Source organism: Gavia stellata, chromosome 36 (assembly GCF_030936135.1).
Source record: "Gavia stellata isolate bGavSte3 chromosome 36, bGavSte3.hap2, whole genome shotgun sequence".
NCBI classification, from domain to species: Eukaryota; Metazoa; Chordata; class Aves; order Gaviiformes; family Gaviidae; genus Gavia; species Gavia stellata.
In genome coordinates, this window is record NC_082629.1 from 1473252 (window position 1) to 1489875 (window position 16624).

The window sequence follows — 16624 nt, forward strand, 5'->3', positions numbered from 1 at the left end:
CGGGCCGCAGCGCACGCTGCCGGGAGGGATCCCTCCGCGACGCTTAACCCCGCCGGCGCCGGGGCGGGCGGCGCGCACGTGGGCACGGCGGGGCGGCACCGGGCAGCGGCGGAGGCTCCGCCCCCTTCCCCGCCCGCCCGCGCGGGGACCGGGGCGGCCCTGGGTGTGGGCGGGAGGCCGGTGCCGGTATCGCTGCGGCAGCCGCCGTGCCCGGTCCTGGCTCCCGCGCTGTGCCCCGAGCGCAGCGGGACGGGCGGCCCACGGCACCCGCGTGCTGCTGAGCCGCGGCCCCGCCCGGTACCGGGCAGCCAGGGCCACGCGCGCGGGAAGACCCACGGGCGCTCCCCCCCCCCCCCCACTCGCCTCCGCCCCGCGGCCCCCCCCAGCGCTGGGAGCGGGGACCCCGGTGCACCGAGCGGCCCCGGATCAGGGCGGCGGCTCCGCTCCCCGGTCAGCCCGGCCGGGACCCTGCGGGGCAGCCCCGGGCGCGGGGCCCCCGCTCCGGCGTGGAGGGGGAAGCGGCCCCGGCCCCCCCCCGGTCACAACCGGGGACCCCCGGCGGGGACAGGAGAGCCCCGGGGGGGGCGGGGGGGGCAAAGGGACCCCCGGGAGCCCGAGCCCCCAGACCCACAGTGCGGGGGGGGGGGGGCCACAGACACCCCCACCCCCCCCCCGAGCCCCCAGGCTGCAGCATCCCGGCCCCAGCACCCGCTCCCCTCATCCCCACACTGACCCGGGGGCACAGAGCGGCCCCCCCCCGCACCCCACTTCCCCCCTCAGCAGCTCCCTGCTCCTCTCTAACCCCGTAATTGGGTAATTAGCAGTAATTAGCCTGCCTGGGTGGAGATAAGCCACATGGGGAACCGCAGCCGGGCTGGGCACCCCGGCACTGCAGAGCCCCCCCACTCACCCAGCCCAGGCTGCGGCTCTCCGGGGGGGGGGAAATGGGGCTGCAGAGCCCCCCGGGGTGCTCAGCCCCATAGACGGGGGGCTCTGCCCCACAGTGCATTCAGGGTTGGGGGGAGCCTAGTGCTGGGGGATCCCCCCATGCTGCCTCACCTTCCCCCCCAGGGCAGGAGGAGCCCCCCCAGCCCCAGCCTGGGCTCCGAGGGGGTTTGCAGACAAAACAACGTTTAATTGTTCCAGCTCCGCGGCCCCGACTCCCACGAGCGGCGGCTGCCAGCGCGGCACAGCCGGACCGCGGCCCCGCGCCGGGAACAACACCCGCATTCAGCCCCGGCTCCCCACGGCCGGCGGGGGAACGGCCCCAGTGTGTCCTTGTGCGTGTGGGGGGACAGCAGCTACGAGCAGGGGGTGCTCCCCGGCTGGGACGGGACCCCCACCCCGCTCCCAGTCCCTAGTGAGCCCCACAGCCTGTGCAAAGTGAGGGGTCCCGTACAACAGCGGGACCACGTGGCCCCAAACCCCCCCCCGCAGCCACCGCCGTGGTCTGGGGGAAGGTCCCACGGGAGGCCTGCCCCATGCCGGGGGGCTGCCCCATGCCAGGGGGCTGCCCCGGGCAGGGCTCACATCAGGCGGCAGCCCGTCGATCTGCCGTAGGAGTTGTCCACCCGGTCGATCTCCTCGATGATCTTCCTGAAGATCCCTTGGGTCACCTGGGGACGAGGGGACGTCAGCCGGAGCACCCCGGGGACCCCAGCCCCGGGCGGGGTATGTCACCCTGCCCCAGACCTGGCTCTCCTTGGCGGAGGACTCGAGGAAGATGGCCCCCCACGACTCCGCCAGCTTCTTCCCTTCATCCGTCTTCACCTCCCGGCTGGAAACACAGCACAGAGGATGGGCAGGATGAGCCACCGCGTCCTTGGCGGGGGGACAGTGGGAGGGGACGGGACCCCCAGAGCCCTCCTCACCTCTGCAGGGACAGGTCCGCCTTGTTCCCCACCAGCACCACGGGCATGCTGCGGGCATGGGGAGGGTGAGGGCCCGGCCCCCCCCGGGCACCCCCCTCCCCGGGAGGGACAGCACCTACCGCGTCTTCCCCCGGCTCTCGTAGAGCTTGTTGTGAAGGGTCTTCACCACCTGGAAGCTGCGGGGAGAAGGGGAGCTCGGGCACTGCCCCCCGCCGGGGTCCCCCCCACCAAGGGGACCCGTCCCCAGCCCCAAGGGCGGGGGGACAGCCCGGCGATGGGGGTGACTGTGTCCCTCACCTCCGCAGGGAGGTCACCGAGTACACCAGGACGTAGCCGTGGATGCCGATGACAAAGGAGTGGGGCAGGATGGTGTACTCGTCCTGGGGGAGGGCAGGACCGGTGCCAGGGGCGGCTCGGGGGCCAGCAGCCCCTCGCCCCCCCCCCGGGCCCCCCCTGCCCCAGGACCTGCCCCCGGCGTTACCTGCCCGGCCGTGTCCACCAGCTGGAGCTGGAACTCGTCCTTCCCCACCACCACCATCTTGTTGTAGGCTGCGGAGGTGGCACCGGGTTAATGGAGGTGGCACCGGGACCCCTGCACCCCCCCCCAGGGACCAGCCTCCCCTCCACCCCGCCCCGGGGGTGCCTCAGCCCCCGGCACCGGGCTTCGGGGCACGGCCCAGAAGTGGGGCCACATCTGCCCTCGTCACCCCGTGGAAGCAGCAGGGAGGGGGACCCCAGGCAGCCCCCCCCCCCCCCCCCAAACTTACTGCTCTCCACCGTGGGCTCGTAGCACTCCACGAACTTCCCCTCCACGAACTGGTGGGCCAGGGAGGTTTTGCCTGGGGGGGGAAGCGCAGGGCTGGGGGCCGGGGTCCCAGCACCCCCCCGGGGCAGGGGAAGGAGCCCGACCGATGGAAGGGGACGCTCCCGAGGCCCCTGCGCTCGCCAACCCCCCCGCCCCGTCCCGGGGGGTTCCGGGGGGACACGGCCGCGGGGTGACGGGGGCTCCCGGGGTGGGTGTCCAGGCTGAGCAGGGCCCCACCCGGGGCGGGGACCCGCCGTGCTCTGCGCCCGCGGGAAGCACCCACGAGGGGCCCGGCACGGCCCCCCCGGTGCACCCCCGGCCCCGGCAGTGCAGCCCCGCTCGCACGCGCCACCCCGGGCAGGGCCCCCCCCTCCCCCGGGCAGGGCCCCCCCCCTCCCCGAGCCGCACGGGGCAGAGGGCACAGCCGCCCCCCCCGCACGGCCCCCCCCCCGCACTGACCCACGGCGCGGTACCCGAGGATGAGCACTTTGCGGTGGCGCACCAGCGGCATGGCCCACGCCGCGGGGGGGGCGGGCGGGCGGTGCGGGCGGGCGCGGCACACGGTGCTATAAACCGCCCGCCGCGGCGGGGAGGAGGGGGGGGGGGGGGGGGCGGTGCCGCCGCCACTACACCGGCGGCCCCACGTGACCACAACACCGCCCGCCCGCCCGCTCCCATTGGCCACGCGGCGGCGGCGGGGGCGGGGCGCGGCGGCGGCGCAGGCGCGGTGGCCGACGGGGCTCCATTCATGAAAACGGAGGGAACGGTCGGGGCCACGTGGTGGCCGCACACCTGAGCGGGCGGGGGGGGGGTGTGCGCTTCCTGCCCCCCCGCCCTGGCCCGGGGACACCCGGGGACACCCGCACCCACCTCCTGACCCCTGAGATCCCCACCCCGGCCTGTAGCAGCCCCAGGTTCCCCCAGAATGCCTGACCCCCCCCCGGGACCCCCAGACCCCGGGGATGCCCGATCCCCCCCCCAGGGACCCCCAGACCCCGGGGATGCCCGATCCCCCCCCCCCGGGACCCCGGGACCCCCAGACCCCGGGGATGCCCGACCCCCCCCCCCTCCAGGTTTCCCCAGCCCCCTGGGGATGCCCCAGCCCCCCAGGATGCCCGCCCCCCCCCCCCGGACCCACAGCCCCCTGGGGATGCCCAAGCCCCCCGGGATGCCCAACCCCAGCCCCAGGGACCCCCAGCCCCCCGGGATGCCCCCCCGGGCCGGCCTTGCGTGGCCCCCGCTCCCAGCCAGGGCTCCACCAGGGCCATAGAGTCTCTTTATTTATCCAAACAATTAAATAGTAGTATTTCTTTTTTTTTAAACAGAAGTGGTTAAAAGCAGACTGGCCCCCTGCCCCGCGGGGTGGGCCCCGCTGCCGGGGCGGGCGGGCGTGGGGGACATTTATATTACCATTTATAAATAGAAAAATAAAACTCTCAAGCAGGGCGGGTTAGCGGTTAGCACGGTTAGAGCCAGGCCCAGCGCAGGGTGCCCGTGCCCACGGCAGACACCCCGTCTGTCCGCCCTGCGGCACTGAGCTGCGCAGGGACAGGGACAGGGATACCGCGAGTGACAGAGGGACAGACCCAGAGCTGGGGGACGGGCAGGAACTGCTGCCAGATGCTCGGCGTTGGGCTGATTCGGCGTCCCCGCCTTGGGCTGGATTTGGCCCCGGGGCAGGGTCCGGTGGTGCCTGGCCTGGGCTCGACAGGCAGCTACCCCGGCCCCAGGCGCAGCGGTTAATAAAGCAATAAATACAGGGGGAGCGCGCGGGGGTCCGGGGCGCAGGGACCCAGCCAGGCACCCGGCAGTGCTGCGGGGGGGCTCCGGGACACTGGAGGGGGCTGAGCCCAGGTCCCTGGGCCACCCCACGACACCCCGTCCCAGGGACCCTGTCCCCACCACCCCGCAACCCCGGGCAGCGCTGAGCCAAGAAGCACCCCGACTTCCCCACAGGGCCGGGGGTGCCCCCGTCCCTCCTCCCTGGGTCCAAGGGGCGCCCAGGGCCGGAGCCCCCCGCTTCCAGTGTGCGGCATGATCTGCAGTGCGGCGACTGGGGGGGCCGGGGACCCCTACGCCTGCAGGGCCTCGTGGCCCAGCACGCCCCCGGCCAGCCGGTAGAGCAGGCGGGAGTACCAGTGCATGCCCGTCTCCGGCACCGTCCCATTGCCCGCCTCGGCGCGGGCGGGCAGCAGGGAGAGGAGCCCGTGGAAGAGGCGGAGGGGGGCGAAGGCGCGGTGGGCCCAGCGGTGGCTCTCCAGGACGGCGTAGCAGGATGCCAGCACCCCGTTGACCAGCAGGGTCCCGTGGGAGGTGAGGGGGGCGAAGACCCCCACCCCGTCCTCCCGTGAGACCCGCAGCACCCGCGCCGGGCGCAGCCCCTGCCCGCCGGCCCCGTGGGCCAGCACCGCGTCACCCGGCCGCACGCGACGGGCGAAGACGGGCAGGAAGGCGGCTGTGCCGTTGGCCGCCCCACGGGCCGCGAAGACCAGGTGAGACGGGGTGAGGAGCAGCCGGCGCGCCGGGCTGGCCGTCTCGATGGCCACGAAGGAGGCGCGTTGGCCCAGGTCCCGGTCGAGGAAGAGCAGCACCTCGGTGGGCACCAGTCGCCCACCCGGCTCCGCACCCAGCACCCAGTCGCCCCGGCGCAGGTCAGCCAGGCCCCGGCGCTCGCCGCTCCGCAGCGTCACGGTGGCGTGGCCGGGGAAGCAGCCACCGGTGCGGACGGCCAGCGAGTTATCTGGGCGGATGGAGAAAGCCGTGGGTCCCCTGTCCCCACCGGCCACCTCCACCGGCCACCACCTCCAGAGGGGAAACGGCCCTGAGTGGAGCCGCCCCCCCGGGCCCCCAAACCGCCCCCGGAACAAAGCGGGTATTTTCCGAAGCCCCCCCGGTTCCTGCGCGCGGCTCCTGGGGAGGCTGGGCGCTGCAGGGCCCCTTTGTCCGCCCCGCACTGACGCCCTTTGTTCGGGGCTGGGGACGGTGACATTTACGGCCACTTTCACTTTCTGTCAATTGTCATTTCTGGGCCGGCCGGGGGCTGCCGGCCGGAGCGGCCGCGGGGCTGGGGGCCGTGGGCTGGGCTGTGGCCATCCGGATCGGCTTAACAACCCTCGCTGTGCCCCGCGCCGGGAGCTGAACAGCGAGGGTGGCTCTGGCCAGGCAAAATTTGGGGGAGGAAGTGTGTTTTTCGCCAATCTGGTGGCCGGAAAGGCCAGGGGGAGCTGGGCTGGGGCCAGACACGGGCTGAACCCGCTGGGGCTGGCTGCCGGCCGGAGCAGGGCTGCATCCCACTCGGATCCCGGATGCCAAGGGGGAGGCAGATGGGTGCTGCGGGGCCACGGGCTGAGGTGCTTATGGGGACGGCACCCCCCTGCCGCGGCAGCAGCCCCCCTCGCGTGGTACCTGCTTTGACGGAGACGTGGATGTGCGCCTTGGACTCGTAGTAGACCCAGTCGAAGCCGGCCTCCACGGCCAGGCGCGCCAGCATGCCGTACTTGTGGCGATCGCGGTCGGAGGTGGTGATGTCCAGCGCCCGGCCCTCGTAGTGCAGCGAGTCGGGGAGGTGGTGCCCATCCTCGTCCCAGCCCTCCGTCACCCGCAGCTTCACCCCCGGCCACATGTTCATCACCGCGATGGCCAGCGAGTTCACCCGCTCCTTGCAGCGCTGGGGGGGGGACCAGCACCGGCGTCACCCCCAGCCCCGCCGCAGCACCCGCTCCCCTCCCCAGGGGTCCTGCACGCAGACGGATGGACAGACATGGGGCTCGCATGGGGCTTGGACGGAGCCCGGGGCTGCTGGCGGGGGCAGACAGGGTGTCCCCCCCGGGCGCAGGTTGAAGGTTAACGTGCTCCGGGATCCCGTGGTGGAGCCGCTCCTCGGTGCGGGCAGCCGGGCAGAACGGGCAGGGGACCGGGACGGGGACCGGGACAGTGTCACCTTCCCCGCGGCCATGGCTGTGACTGATTAACGCGGCGGGGGGGCTGTGGGGCAGAGCTGGGGGCGCAGCTGACCCTGAACCAGACCCGAGTCCCGGAGCGGCACCGTGGGGGCTCAGCGCCGGCCGGGCCGGGCAGGGTGGGGAGCAGGGCCGGGGGGGGCAAGGGGGGGGACCGCGACTCCAGTGCCCAGAGCCGAGGGCGACGGCGGGGGGTCCCGGGCGGCCCCGGGGTCCCTCTCCCCATCAGCAGCAGCAGCCCCGACGCGGGGTGCAGGGGCCGGAGCTCCCCCCGGCCCCCCCCAGCAGCCGGTGAGGTCACAGCGGCCCTCCGTGCCCCGCTGCCCCCCGCTCCCCCGTGCAACAAAGCCGCTCCCGGGAGCGCGGGGCCGCGGGGGCGGCAGTGCGGGGCGCGGGCCCGGGGCGGCCCGGCCGGGGGGGCGGCAGCGGCGGGGGGGCAGGAATGCGCCCGGCCCGGCCCGGCCCGGCCCGGCGACAATAGGCGCCTTCCAGCCCGGCGCTGACCTCAGGCCCCGGGAATGCCGGCACGGCCACAAAGGGCCCTTTCAGCCGCCCGCACCCCGGGCCGGCTCCGCGCCCGCGGCCCCGCCGAGCCCCGCCGCCCCGGCCCCGCCGCCCCCGCCGCCCCGGCCCGCGGGAGCCGCCGGCGCCGCCTGGACCACTCGCAGCATCCCCCGTCGCCATGGCGACCGCGGAGCCGCCCCTCGCCATGGCAACCGCGAGCATCCCGGCGGGGCGCGGCGCGGCGCATCCCGGCCTCCCGCCGCCCCGGGTGCCCCCCCCGGGGAGACGGGTGCCGGGGCCGCCCCCTCCCCGCTGACCCGCCCCGCCGGCACCGCCCCGGGGCCGGGGCGCGGGGGCGCTGGGGGAGCGGAGCCGCCGGTACCCCGTGCCGCCGGTGCGGCGGCCGGACCCCGGGCCGCCCCCGCCCCGTCAATCCCCGACGGCGGGTCCTTAATGCCCAACGCGGCGCGACCGCCTCGTCCCGGGGCTCCGGTGCCGCCGCGCCACCGCCAAGTGCCGGGGAAGGGCGGCGGGGACCGGGACAAGGCTCCGGGGGGCACCCTGCGCCCGGGGAGGGTCGGTGCCGCCCGGGGAGAGTCCGTGCGCCCCGGGGAGGGTCGGTGACGCCCGGGAAAGGTCCGTGCCCCCGGGGAGGGTCGGTGCCCCCCGGAGAGGGTCGGTGCCACCCGGGGAGGGTCGGTGCCCCCCGGGGAGGGTCGGTGCCACCCGGAGAGGGTCGGTGCCCCCCGGGGAGGGTCGGTGCCACCCGGAGAGGGTCGGTGCCCCCCGGGGAGGGTCCGTGCGCCCCGGGGAGGGTCGCTGCGCGCCCGCCCGCCCCCCCGCCTGCCCGCGCCCCCGGGAGCGAGGCCGGGCCGGGCCGGGCGCAGCCCCCACCTCGGTCATGAGCCGGTCCGCCCCCGTGTTCTCCTCGTCCTTGAAGATGATGTCGGGGTTGTAGTTGGGCACCAGGTCCCTGAAGCGCTCCGAGCCCCGCAGCACTTTGCCCTCCGCCTTCCCGCTCGCCCCCAGCGTCTGCTCGGGCACGTTGGGCACGAACTGCTTGTAGAGCAGCGGCGAGAGCTGCCGCCGCCCCAGCCGCCGCCGCCCCACCGGGCCCCGGCCCGGGCCGCAGCCCAGCGCCGGCGCGGCCAGCAGGCAGGCGGCGAGGCCGAGCAGGCCGAGGGCGAGCGGGCTCCGCCGGGGCATCCCGGCCGCCGGGCCCCGCTGCCGCCGCGGGCCCCGCTCAGTCGCCGGGGGCACGGGCGGCCGGGGCGGGCATGGTCCCGGTGCGGCGGCCCCGGGGCTTTTAGAGGGTCGCGGTGCCAGGGGCGGGTCGGCGCCGTTTCCTTCTCACACCCACGGCCCCGTCGCCGCTGCGGGATCCGCGGCCGCCCGAGACGACTGACACCCCCCCCGCCCCGCCGGTGCCGCCACCCACTCGAGCGCGGCGCCCGGGCACCGGGACGGCCCCCCCGCCGCCGGCTCCGCGCCCACGGGCCCGGCACCCCCTCGCCTGGCGCTGCAGCCCGGCCCCGGGGCCGCCCCGACCCCCCCGCCCGAGCCTCGGGGAAAGCCCTCCCAGCGCTGCGCACCGGCACCGGGCACCTGCAGCCCGCTGCGGGCACCGCCCGGGGCTGGCACCGGCACCCCGCTCCCGGCGCTGCCCCGGGACGGGCACCGGGACCTGACCCCGCGCCCCGATGCCGCCCCCCCTCCCCGTCTGAACCCTGCGCTCCGGTCCCGCCGCCTCTCCCCGCACCGCGCGCCGGGCCCGGGACCCCCCTTATCCCGCTCCTAAGGCCGCGCTTCTGGTCCCGGGACCTCTCCCCTCTCCTGACGCCTCTCGGGACCGGGGACCCCCCTCTCCGGGCGCCGGCCCCGGTCCCGGCCCCTCTTCTCCTACCGCTGCCCGTGCCACCGGGGACACCCTAACGCTGCGCCGCCCGTAGCGGCACCTGCTCCGTCCCCCGGCGCAGCGCCGCTCCCGGGACCCCTTCCTGGCACTACCCCGGTCCCCCCGTGCGGTCCGACCCCCGGCGCCGGTACCCGCTGCTGACCCAGCCCCCGGTACCGGCTCCCCTGGGTGCCGGTCGGCACCGTGCGCCGCCCGCAGCCGCCCCGGCCGGGCTGCCCCCACCTGCGGCCGCTCGGCTCCGGCACTGGGCAGCCCCGCCGGGCCCCGCCTCGGACCCGGCCCCCGGGAGCGGCGGCAGCGGCGGCCACATCCCCCGGGGCCGCCCCCGCCGGGGCCCCGCCGCGCTGCCCTGCCCCGGCCGGCCCCTCCGCGCCCCGGGAGCGGGGCACCCCCGGGAGCAGAGCACCCCCGGGAGCGGGGCACCCCGGGGCTGGGACCGGGCTCCCCCGGGGACAGGGGCACCCATGGGAACAGGGCACCCCCGGGACCGGGCTCCCCCCGGGGCTGAGGCCGTGCCCCCCCCCCCGCACCCCCAGAGCTCCCGGCGAAGCACCCAAGGGTGCCGAGGGCCCCGGCCAGGGCAGGAGGCAGCAGCGGGCCGGTGGAGGGTTGGGAGCGGACCGGGGGGCCCCGGCCCCCCCGCAGCCCCCCCCCCGCAGCCCCGGTGCCAGCCCGGGGTGACTGGGAGGGGAGCAGGTCGCGGGGAAATCGCGGGCACCGATGGCCTCATTTCCTGCAATATAAACCAGGCTTCCTGCGCTTCCTGCTCGGCCCCGGCCGGGGGGGCGAGGGGGGGCCCGGGCCCCCCACCCCCGCCATGGGGGGGGCGGCCTGGCTCGGCCCCAGCCGGGGCAGGATGGGTGGGGGGCCGGTTCCCGGGGCAGTTTCCGCTCCGGCTGTGCGACCCCCCCCTCCCCAGGAGATGAGGGGCCGGAGCCCCCCCCGTGCCCCTCGCCGCGGGCAGCTCAGCCCCCCCCGCCCGCCCCCCGAAGCGGCCCGGGGCCCCCCGACACCCCCGGGGTCCCTCAGCCCGGGCAGGAGCTGCCCTCACCGCCGGCCCTCCCTGGCAGAGGCTCGTTCGCCCCAGCCAGGCCGAGGGTTAATTATGGCCCCCTGGGAGAGGGGAGGGAGGGGGCCAGGACTGGGACCCCCACGGGCAGGGACCCCCTCTGCCCCCCCACTCGACCCTGCCCTCGAGGGAAATAAACCCCCCCAGATTCGGACATTTTTATATATATATAAAAAAAAGAGACATTGTTTATTGCTCCAAACAAGTTCCGTGGTAACAGAGACCTGACAGACTCATCACACCAAGCTGCCGGGGGCGGTGGGGGGCTTGTCCCCAGCACCCTGGGACCCTCCAGCCCTGCTCCTCCCTTGGGGACCGCAAAGGCCTCGGGGTGGGGGACAACCAGTGCCCCCCAGCAGCCCTGGGGTGACACGAGGACGGGGTGTGGAGTGACTGTGGGCAGGGGGGGCACGGGGCCCCCGCCGTAGTGTCAGGACCGTCCCCGGGGTGGGGGGACATTTAAAACCCAACCGCACCCCAGGGCAGGGGGGGGCCCGGCCACTCTTGCATGAGGTATGGAAACGGGGTGGGGGGGCCGCAGCCAGCGCAGCCCCCGGGGGACCCCGCGCCCCTGGGGGGCTGTGAGGGGGACGCGGCTCAAGGCCAAGGCTCAGTAGCGCAACAGGCTGAGACGGACCCTGGAGGGGGGGCCAGGCCCCCCCGTGGGGTCTCGGCTCTCCCTGGGGGTTCCGATGTCCCTGAAGCACCAGGCGCCCTCGGGGCCGGCTCTGGGGCTGGCGGCCGTCCCGGGGGCCACCGCGGCGCGGGGGGACATGTCCCCGTCCCCCAGCCCTAGCAGGGCTTGCCGCGGGGCCGGGAGCGCGTCACGGGCAGCGGCAGCTTGTGCAGACCTGGGCAGAGGGAGAGCGTGAGAGCCTGGGGGGACGACACGGACACCCCAGCGCCCGTCACCGCGTCCCCGCGTCCCCGTCCTCACCGAAGGCGCGGATGAGCTCGGCCTGGACGGCCCAGGAGACCCTCTTCACCAGGCAGAGGGTGGTGAGCGCCGCGAAGCCCATGTTGTAGAGGAAGACGATGTAGAAGTTCCCCAGCCAGTTGAAGCGGCCAAAGTCCCCCAGGAGGTCGAAACGGGTGATCCCTGGCCGGGGGGGGTGGGCTGGTCAGGGCACCCCAGTCCTGGGGACGCCCCAGTCCTGGGGTCACCCCGGCCCCCCCAGGGCCTCACCCAGCGTCCTGGAGAAGACGGGCAGGGCCGAGCTGAGCACCAGCAAGGAGACGCAGTTCCCGATGATCTGGGGGGGAGGAAGGAGCCTTTGGGGGGGGGGGCAGTGCTGCCGCAGGGCCTGACCTCCCACCGGCTGGGGAGGGGGCTCCCTGGTGCTGGAGCCCCCCCGGGACCCTGCCGGTGCCCGGGGCTGTGCCGGAGGTGGGGGGACGCGTGGTGCCCTCGCGTGGGGACACCGCACAGTGCACAGGGACACACACAACCGCGCACCGCGGGGACAGGGGGGTCCTGCACCCCGAGGGGAACCCGGGACCCCCCCCGCCCCAGCCTGGCGCTCCCACCTTGGTGAGGGGGGTGTCCTGCCGCTCGGGGAGCAGCCGGGTGAAGAGGGGGGAGCTGTAGAAGCCCACGACGGAGGAGACCATCAGGTAGCTGCGAGGGGTGTTAAGGAGGGGAACGGGGTGGGACGGCCCCGGGGACAGCGCTGGGGACACGAGTGCCCGCCTGAAGGATACAAGATGAGGACAACCTGCAGGGCAGCTCCGAAGGAACCGAAGATGGAGAAGGAGACCTGGCCCAGGGACGCATCCTGCCAGGAGAGAAGGAGGCACGTTGGCGGGGGAGCGGTCCCCAGGCCGGCGCGGGACACGGCTCCTCGCTGTCCCCTGGCCCCCCCGCCCGGGTACCTGGATGCCTCGTGGCATCGCGGCATCGTCCAGCAGCAGCTCCAGGACGTGGAAGCAGACGATGAGCACGGAGATGCCCTGGGAGGAGCAGCGAGGGAGTGAGGGCAGCCGGGGGGGGGACAGGGGACGAGCTCCCGCTCCCCGGGGAGCCCAGGGGCACTCACCGTCAGCGCCAGGAGGCCCAGCATGGCCAGGGGGTAGCCCAGGTTCCTCTGCCAGGGCGACGCTCGGTGCCGCAGCTCTGGGGGGGGACGACACATGCTCGGGTGAGAGGGGAGCACGAGCCCCCACCCCAGGGCAGGAGATTGAGGGGGGCCCTGAGGCGCTGGGACAGGGACTTACAGCCCCCACCCCATTTCACACCCACCCTCCCTCCATGGGGCACAGGCTCCCAGGGGAACCAGTGCTCCCAGGGCCAAGCTGGAATGAACCCAGGCGTCCTGGGCTTGCCCCCCCCAGGCTCCTTACCCAGCTTCCGCCTCTTGCTCCGGATGGCGAAGAACTGCTCCCGCAGCAGTTCCACGTTCAAGTCCAGCCAGCAGGAAGCTTTGCCTGCCAGAGTGGAGACGCCGAGGGGCTCGCGGGGGCCAAGGGCTCCCATGTGGTGGGGCAGAGGGACCCCCTGTCCGCCCCAAGCCCCCCGATCCCGGCCAGCGGCCGTGCCGGGCACCCACCAGAGGAGATCCTGCGGGACACAGCGGCTTCCTCGAGCCTCGTGCAGCTCAACTGCTCGTCCAGGTCTTCCAGGAGCTGGGGATGGGTGAGGAGCCCGTGAGCAGCCGGCGGGGGGGCGTGAATGGCACCCCGTGCCCAGAGGGCAGCCCTGGGGACAGCAAGCCCCCAGGCTGGGGCAGTGGGTCCTGGGGGGGGGACGGACACCTTACCCGGGGTTTCACCAGCAGCTTCCCTGTGACAGTGAACATGGTGGAGAGGCCGAAGGGGGTGCAGACTGCAGCGGGAGGAGAGGCTGAGCAGGGGGTGCCCCAGCATCCTACCCCTCCCCGCGCCCCCAAAAGGGCCTGGAGCTGCCCCCACCACCCCAGGATGGGGGCCGGGGGCTCAACCCTGCACTGTGACCCCTCCGGATCATTTGCAGGACGCAGCCTCTGCTCCCAGCCGGGCACCCCGGGGGACCCACACCCGGCGTGGGACAGGCCACCGGGGCCAGGGCACCTCAGGGGAACATCCCACGACTTACACAGCAGGAGCAGCACGCCGAAGAGAGAGATGCAGGAGTAGAGGTAGGGCAGGTAGTATTCCCAGAGGTCTGCAGAGATGGCAGAGTCAGGCCAGCGGCACCAGGCATCCCTCCTCCCCTTCAGCACATGGCCTGATCCTGCCCCACCGGAGCCGGGAGAGCCCCCGCTCACCCCGGCAGCACCCACCATAGAGCGACTGGCGGCTGGCCGCGTCGTTGCCGACCATGGCGGAGGCCACCCAGACCATGCCCAGCACCAGCAGTGTCAGCAGCAGCAGCACCACCGATGTCTCATACACCCTGGCCATGATGCCCTGCGGGACCGGAGTTAGCGAGGAGCGGGGACGGGGGGGACAGGGGGGGACACACCTGCAGGGCCACCTACCTTCTTGGATCCCGCAAAGCCCTCCGACTCAGTGAAGAAGTAGGCAAAGGGCATGAGGAAGACGAGGGACAGATTGGAGAAGAGGAAGACCAAGTTCCAGAGGCCTGGAGGGGGGGGACGGCGTGGGGTGAGCTCCCGAGGGGGACAACCCTGACTCACAGCCCTCGGGGCACCCTGGGGCCGCCCCACGCACCCACCGTGGACAAGGGACCCGTTCAGCCACTGGATGTAGTAGTTCTGGGGGAAGGAGAGCAGCACCTCGTTGCTGATGATGGAGAAGGGCAGCAGGAGGACGGCGCCCAGCGCCACGGCCAGGGTGAAGGTGCACAGCCCCAGCCTACGGCAGGGATGAGCATTGGCTCCGGGTCTGGGTCCCCGCGGGTGTCACAGCCCAGCCATGGTCCCCAGGGTCACTGCCCCCCGCGGGCTGGGGGGACCCGGTGTCCCGGCTGGGCAGGGAGAGGAAGCGGCCGAGCATCCCGCAGGCAGGGAGCGGGACGGGCAGGAACTTACGCAATCCTGTTGACAGCAGCGTCCTCGTCATCATGAACTGCAGGGGGGAAAAAACCCAAACCAAGGGGGCTGGGGGAGGCAGGGCTGCCCGGAGCATCACTCCCTGCCTGCTCCCTGCTGCTCCCAAACCTCCCCCCGGCTCCAACTGCTGCAGACACGCTCCCAGGGGATTGGGGCTCTGCTCCCCTCCCGTGGCAGCCGGGGAAGTGCCCCGCAGCGACCGATGCCACAGCAACCCGGGCTGCGGCAGGACCGGGGCTCCCGGGGGAGGCAGAAAGCGATGGAGGAACAAGCCCGGGGAGGGTGAACGTGGCTGCCAACGGCTGCCCGGCTCCGGCGGCTCCCGCCCTCCTACCTGCCGCGAAGTCCGTGTGCTTCTTGAAGTGGGTTATGATGAAGTGGCAAAGGATGTAGAGGCTGGCGAAGAGCAGGGTGCAGATCTGCAGGCAGAGAGGCGCGGGCAGCACAGGCAGGCCCGGAGGGCAGCGCTCCCACCCCGGGCGATGCCGCCCGCCCCAGGGCCCGTCAGCTCCACCCTATTTGTTTTTCCACTCCTGGCCCTTGTTACACCCCACATGTGTGCTTGGCCCTGCCCGTGCATGGGGGCTGCACCCAGGGCTCACCCATGGGTGTTTGCAAGCTGCCACAGCAGCCGGGGGCCAGGGGGACCCAGAGGGGCTGTGACCACGGGGAGAGGCCACCTGGCAGCTCTGGGTCGGCCTGTGCTGGCAGACCTGAGGGGTCCGCAGGGATCGGGGTGGCCTGGACCCCATGGGACACCCATCCCGCCCCAGCACTGCCCGACCCTGCAGCCCTCGTGCTGCTGGCACCAGCACCCGGCAGAGGCGTGGGAACAGCCTTGAGCCGGGTACCAAGGCCAGCTGCGGCGTCCCTCCCACCCCCGCCAGCACGCCGAGGTCCGGCCGGAGCAGGCGACGTTCGAGGAACACGGCGACCTTTCATCCCGCCGGGTACGCGGCAGGATGGGGAAAAGGTCGCTCGAACCCGCCACCTTGGCACAGGTGGAGCAGAGCAGCCGCAGCGCCTCCCTCCTGCCCGGCCTGGGGGGCTCGGCTGGCCGGGGGTCCCCGGGATCTGCTGAGTGGGGTGGCAGGGAGCCCCGGGAGCCGGCCCAGCTCCAGACCCCCAGACAGGCTGTGCCCAGCAGGTCCTCCCATTCCTGCTTCCGCCCAGGGAAGGGTCTCAGGCTGCAGGTCCCCTCCTGCCGCGGGCTGTACCCCGCAGCCCAAAGCTCTGCCTGGCCGGGGGACCCCCAACACCTCCCGCACTCAGCAAAGTCAGGCCGAGTGAGCTGCACGCTGGCCATGCTGAGCCAGGAGCTCCTGGGCGAGATGCGGCTCCCCGGGACAGGTCGGGGTGGAGGTCTGGGGGGCTCCAGGGAAGAGATGCCGGGCTCCGGCCGCCGGCTAATCCCCGCAGGCACCGAATCGAGCCGTGGCAAGGCCGCCCCGGCACTGCTGGTCACAGCCCGCTTGGCCGCCCCCCACGCAGCATCCCGGAGGGCTCTCGGGAGACGCCAGGACCGGGACACCCGGGTTGTCCCCATCCCTGAGCCCGCGGCAGCGGGTGCCCTGGCCGGCAGAGCGGGACCAGAGGAGCAGACCCGGCTGCCGCCCTCCGTGGTGCCCACGGTTCGGGGGGGGCTCTGCAGGGCCCCCTCCCGCCGACACCGAGCGCCCTGGGGAGAGCTGCTGGCCCGGGGCAGAGCCAGAGCCAGAGCCAGGAGCCTGGCACGGGTCTGGCCCGGCCCCGACACCGCCGCACCCCAGCACCCGGTGCCCCGGCCCTCCCGCTCGCCCAGGGGCTCCCGGCGGGGCAGGCGCGGCCCGGCCCCGGGGCACCGGCACGGCCCGGCCCCGGGGCACCGGCACGGCGGGCCCCAGCGCCGCGGGGGGCAGCGGGGGCAGAGCAGGGGGTGGGCAGCGGCGGGGCCGGGGCCCAGCACGGCTCAGCCCCGGGACCTCCGCTATCTGCGGGGCGCACGGCAGCCCGCCGCGGCGCTGGCACCGATAAGGGCCGGGCGTGGGGCACAGCGGCGGCCGGGCCCCGGAGCTGCCGCCGGGCAACCCGGCCCTCGCGGGGGGCTGCGGGCTCCCAGCGCCGACCCGCGGCTCCCCCGCCACACCGGGACCCTTCCCCGGCCCGCCGCCCCTCGCCGCCGGTCCCCGGGACTCACGATGCACTCGCGGACTCTCTCGTGGAAGAGCTGCTCCCGCACGGCCAACGCGTCCTGCTCCGCAGGGGCCATGCTGCGGCCAGCATGGCCGGGGCTGCTGCGGGCCGGGTGCGAGCGGCGGGCCGGTAACGGCGGGCCGGTAACGGCGGGGGGAAGCGCCGAACCGAGCCCAGCCCGGTGGCCCCGCCCCTCCCCGCTAGGCCCCGCCCCTCGCGTCCGGCCCTTGCTACAATGTATCCGCGGCGCCACGGCCTGAAAGGGCTCCGCCTCCTCTCCCCATTGGTCCTGGGACGTGAATGAGGCGTCGCTCATTGGTCAAAGGCGGCGCGGAGCGCC

General features: G+C 74.5%; 3 protein-coding genes across 3 annotated transcripts; all 3 read right to left on the reverse strand.

The window, feature by feature from the left end:
- Positions 1-1526: 1526 nt before the first annotated feature.
- RHEBL1 (RHEB like 1) lies at positions 1527-3187 on the reverse strand. Its single transcript, XM_059832836.1, has 8 exons — positions 3136-3187; positions 2639-2710; positions 2353-2420; positions 2169-2251; positions 1991-2047; positions 1872-1919; positions 1693-1777; positions 1527-1616 (listed from the first exon to the last, which is right to left on the reverse strand). Exons 1-8 carry the CDS (start codon positions 3185-3187, stop codon positions 1527-1529), a joined length of 555 nt encoding a protein of 184 aa, XP_059688819.1.
- A 1561-nt stretch (positions 3188-4748) lies between these two features.
- Positions 4749-8345, reverse strand: DHH (desert hedgehog signaling molecule). The gene is made up of 3 exons (XM_059832758.1): positions 8034-8345; positions 6082-6343; positions 4749-5416 (listed from the first exon to the last, which is right to left on the reverse strand). The coding sequence occupies exons 1-3, from the start codon at positions 8343-8345 to the stop codon at positions 4749-4751; spliced, it is 1242 nt and encodes a 413-aa protein (XP_059688741.1).
- A 2686-nt stretch (positions 8346-11031) lies between these two features.
- LMBR1L (limb development membrane protein 1 like) lies at positions 11032-16360 on the reverse strand. Its single transcript, XM_059832738.1, has 16 exons — positions 16289-16360; positions 14447-14531; positions 14092-14128; positions 13776-13915; positions 13579-13682; positions 13381-13507; positions 13194-13262; positions 12880-12944; positions 12670-12745; positions 12464-12547; positions 12160-12236; positions 11996-12073; positions 11825-11898; positions 11651-11741; positions 11310-11376; positions 11032-11222 (listed from the first exon to the last, which is right to left on the reverse strand). The coding sequence occupies exons 1-16, from the start codon at positions 16358-16360 to the stop codon at positions 11032-11034; spliced, it is 1437 nt and encodes a 478-aa protein (XP_059688721.1).
- Between the last annotated feature and the right edge of the window lie 264 nt (positions 16361-16624).

Bases quoted from the DNA above. Each gene is read 5' to 3' on its own strand.
- LMBR1L (XM_059832738.1), bottom strand. From the start codon at position 16,360: ATGGCCCCTGCGGAGCAGGACGCGTTGGCCGTGCGGGAGCAGCTCTTC. The intron at 13,508-13,578 runs GTAGGTGGCCCT...CCGGTCCCGCAG, and splicing joins GCTTTGCGGGATCCAAGAAG to GGCATCATGGCCAGGGTGTA. The intron at 12,237-12,463 runs GTAAGGAGCCTG...GTCCCCCCCCAG, and splicing joins GAGCAAGAGGCGGAAGCTGG to AGCTGCGGCACCGAGCGTCG.
- RHEBL1 (XM_059832836.1), bottom strand. From the start codon at position 3,187: ATGCCGCTGGTGCGCCACCGCAAAGTGCTCATCCTCGGGTACCGCGCC. The intron at 2,048-2,168 runs GTGAGGGACACA...TTCTCCCCGCAG, and splicing joins TCGGTGACCTCCCTGCGGAG to CTTCCAGGTGGTGAAGACCC. The intron at 1,920-1,990 runs GTAGGTGCTGTC...CCATGCCCGCAG, and splicing joins GAGAGCCGGGGGAAGACGCG to CATGCCCGTGGTGCTGGTGG.
- DHH (XM_059832758.1), bottom strand. From the start codon at position 8,345: ATGCCCCGGCGGAGCCCGCTCGCCCTCGGCCTGCTCGGCCTCGCCGCC. The intron at 6,344-8,033 runs GTGGGGGCTGCG...TCCCCCCCCCAG, and splicing joins CGGACCGGCTCATGACCGAG to CGCTGCAAGGAGCGGGTGAA. The intron at 5,417-6,081 runs GTACCACGCGAG...CCATCCGCCCAG, and splicing joins CCACGTCTCCGTCAAAGCAG to ATAACTCGCTGGCCGTCCGC.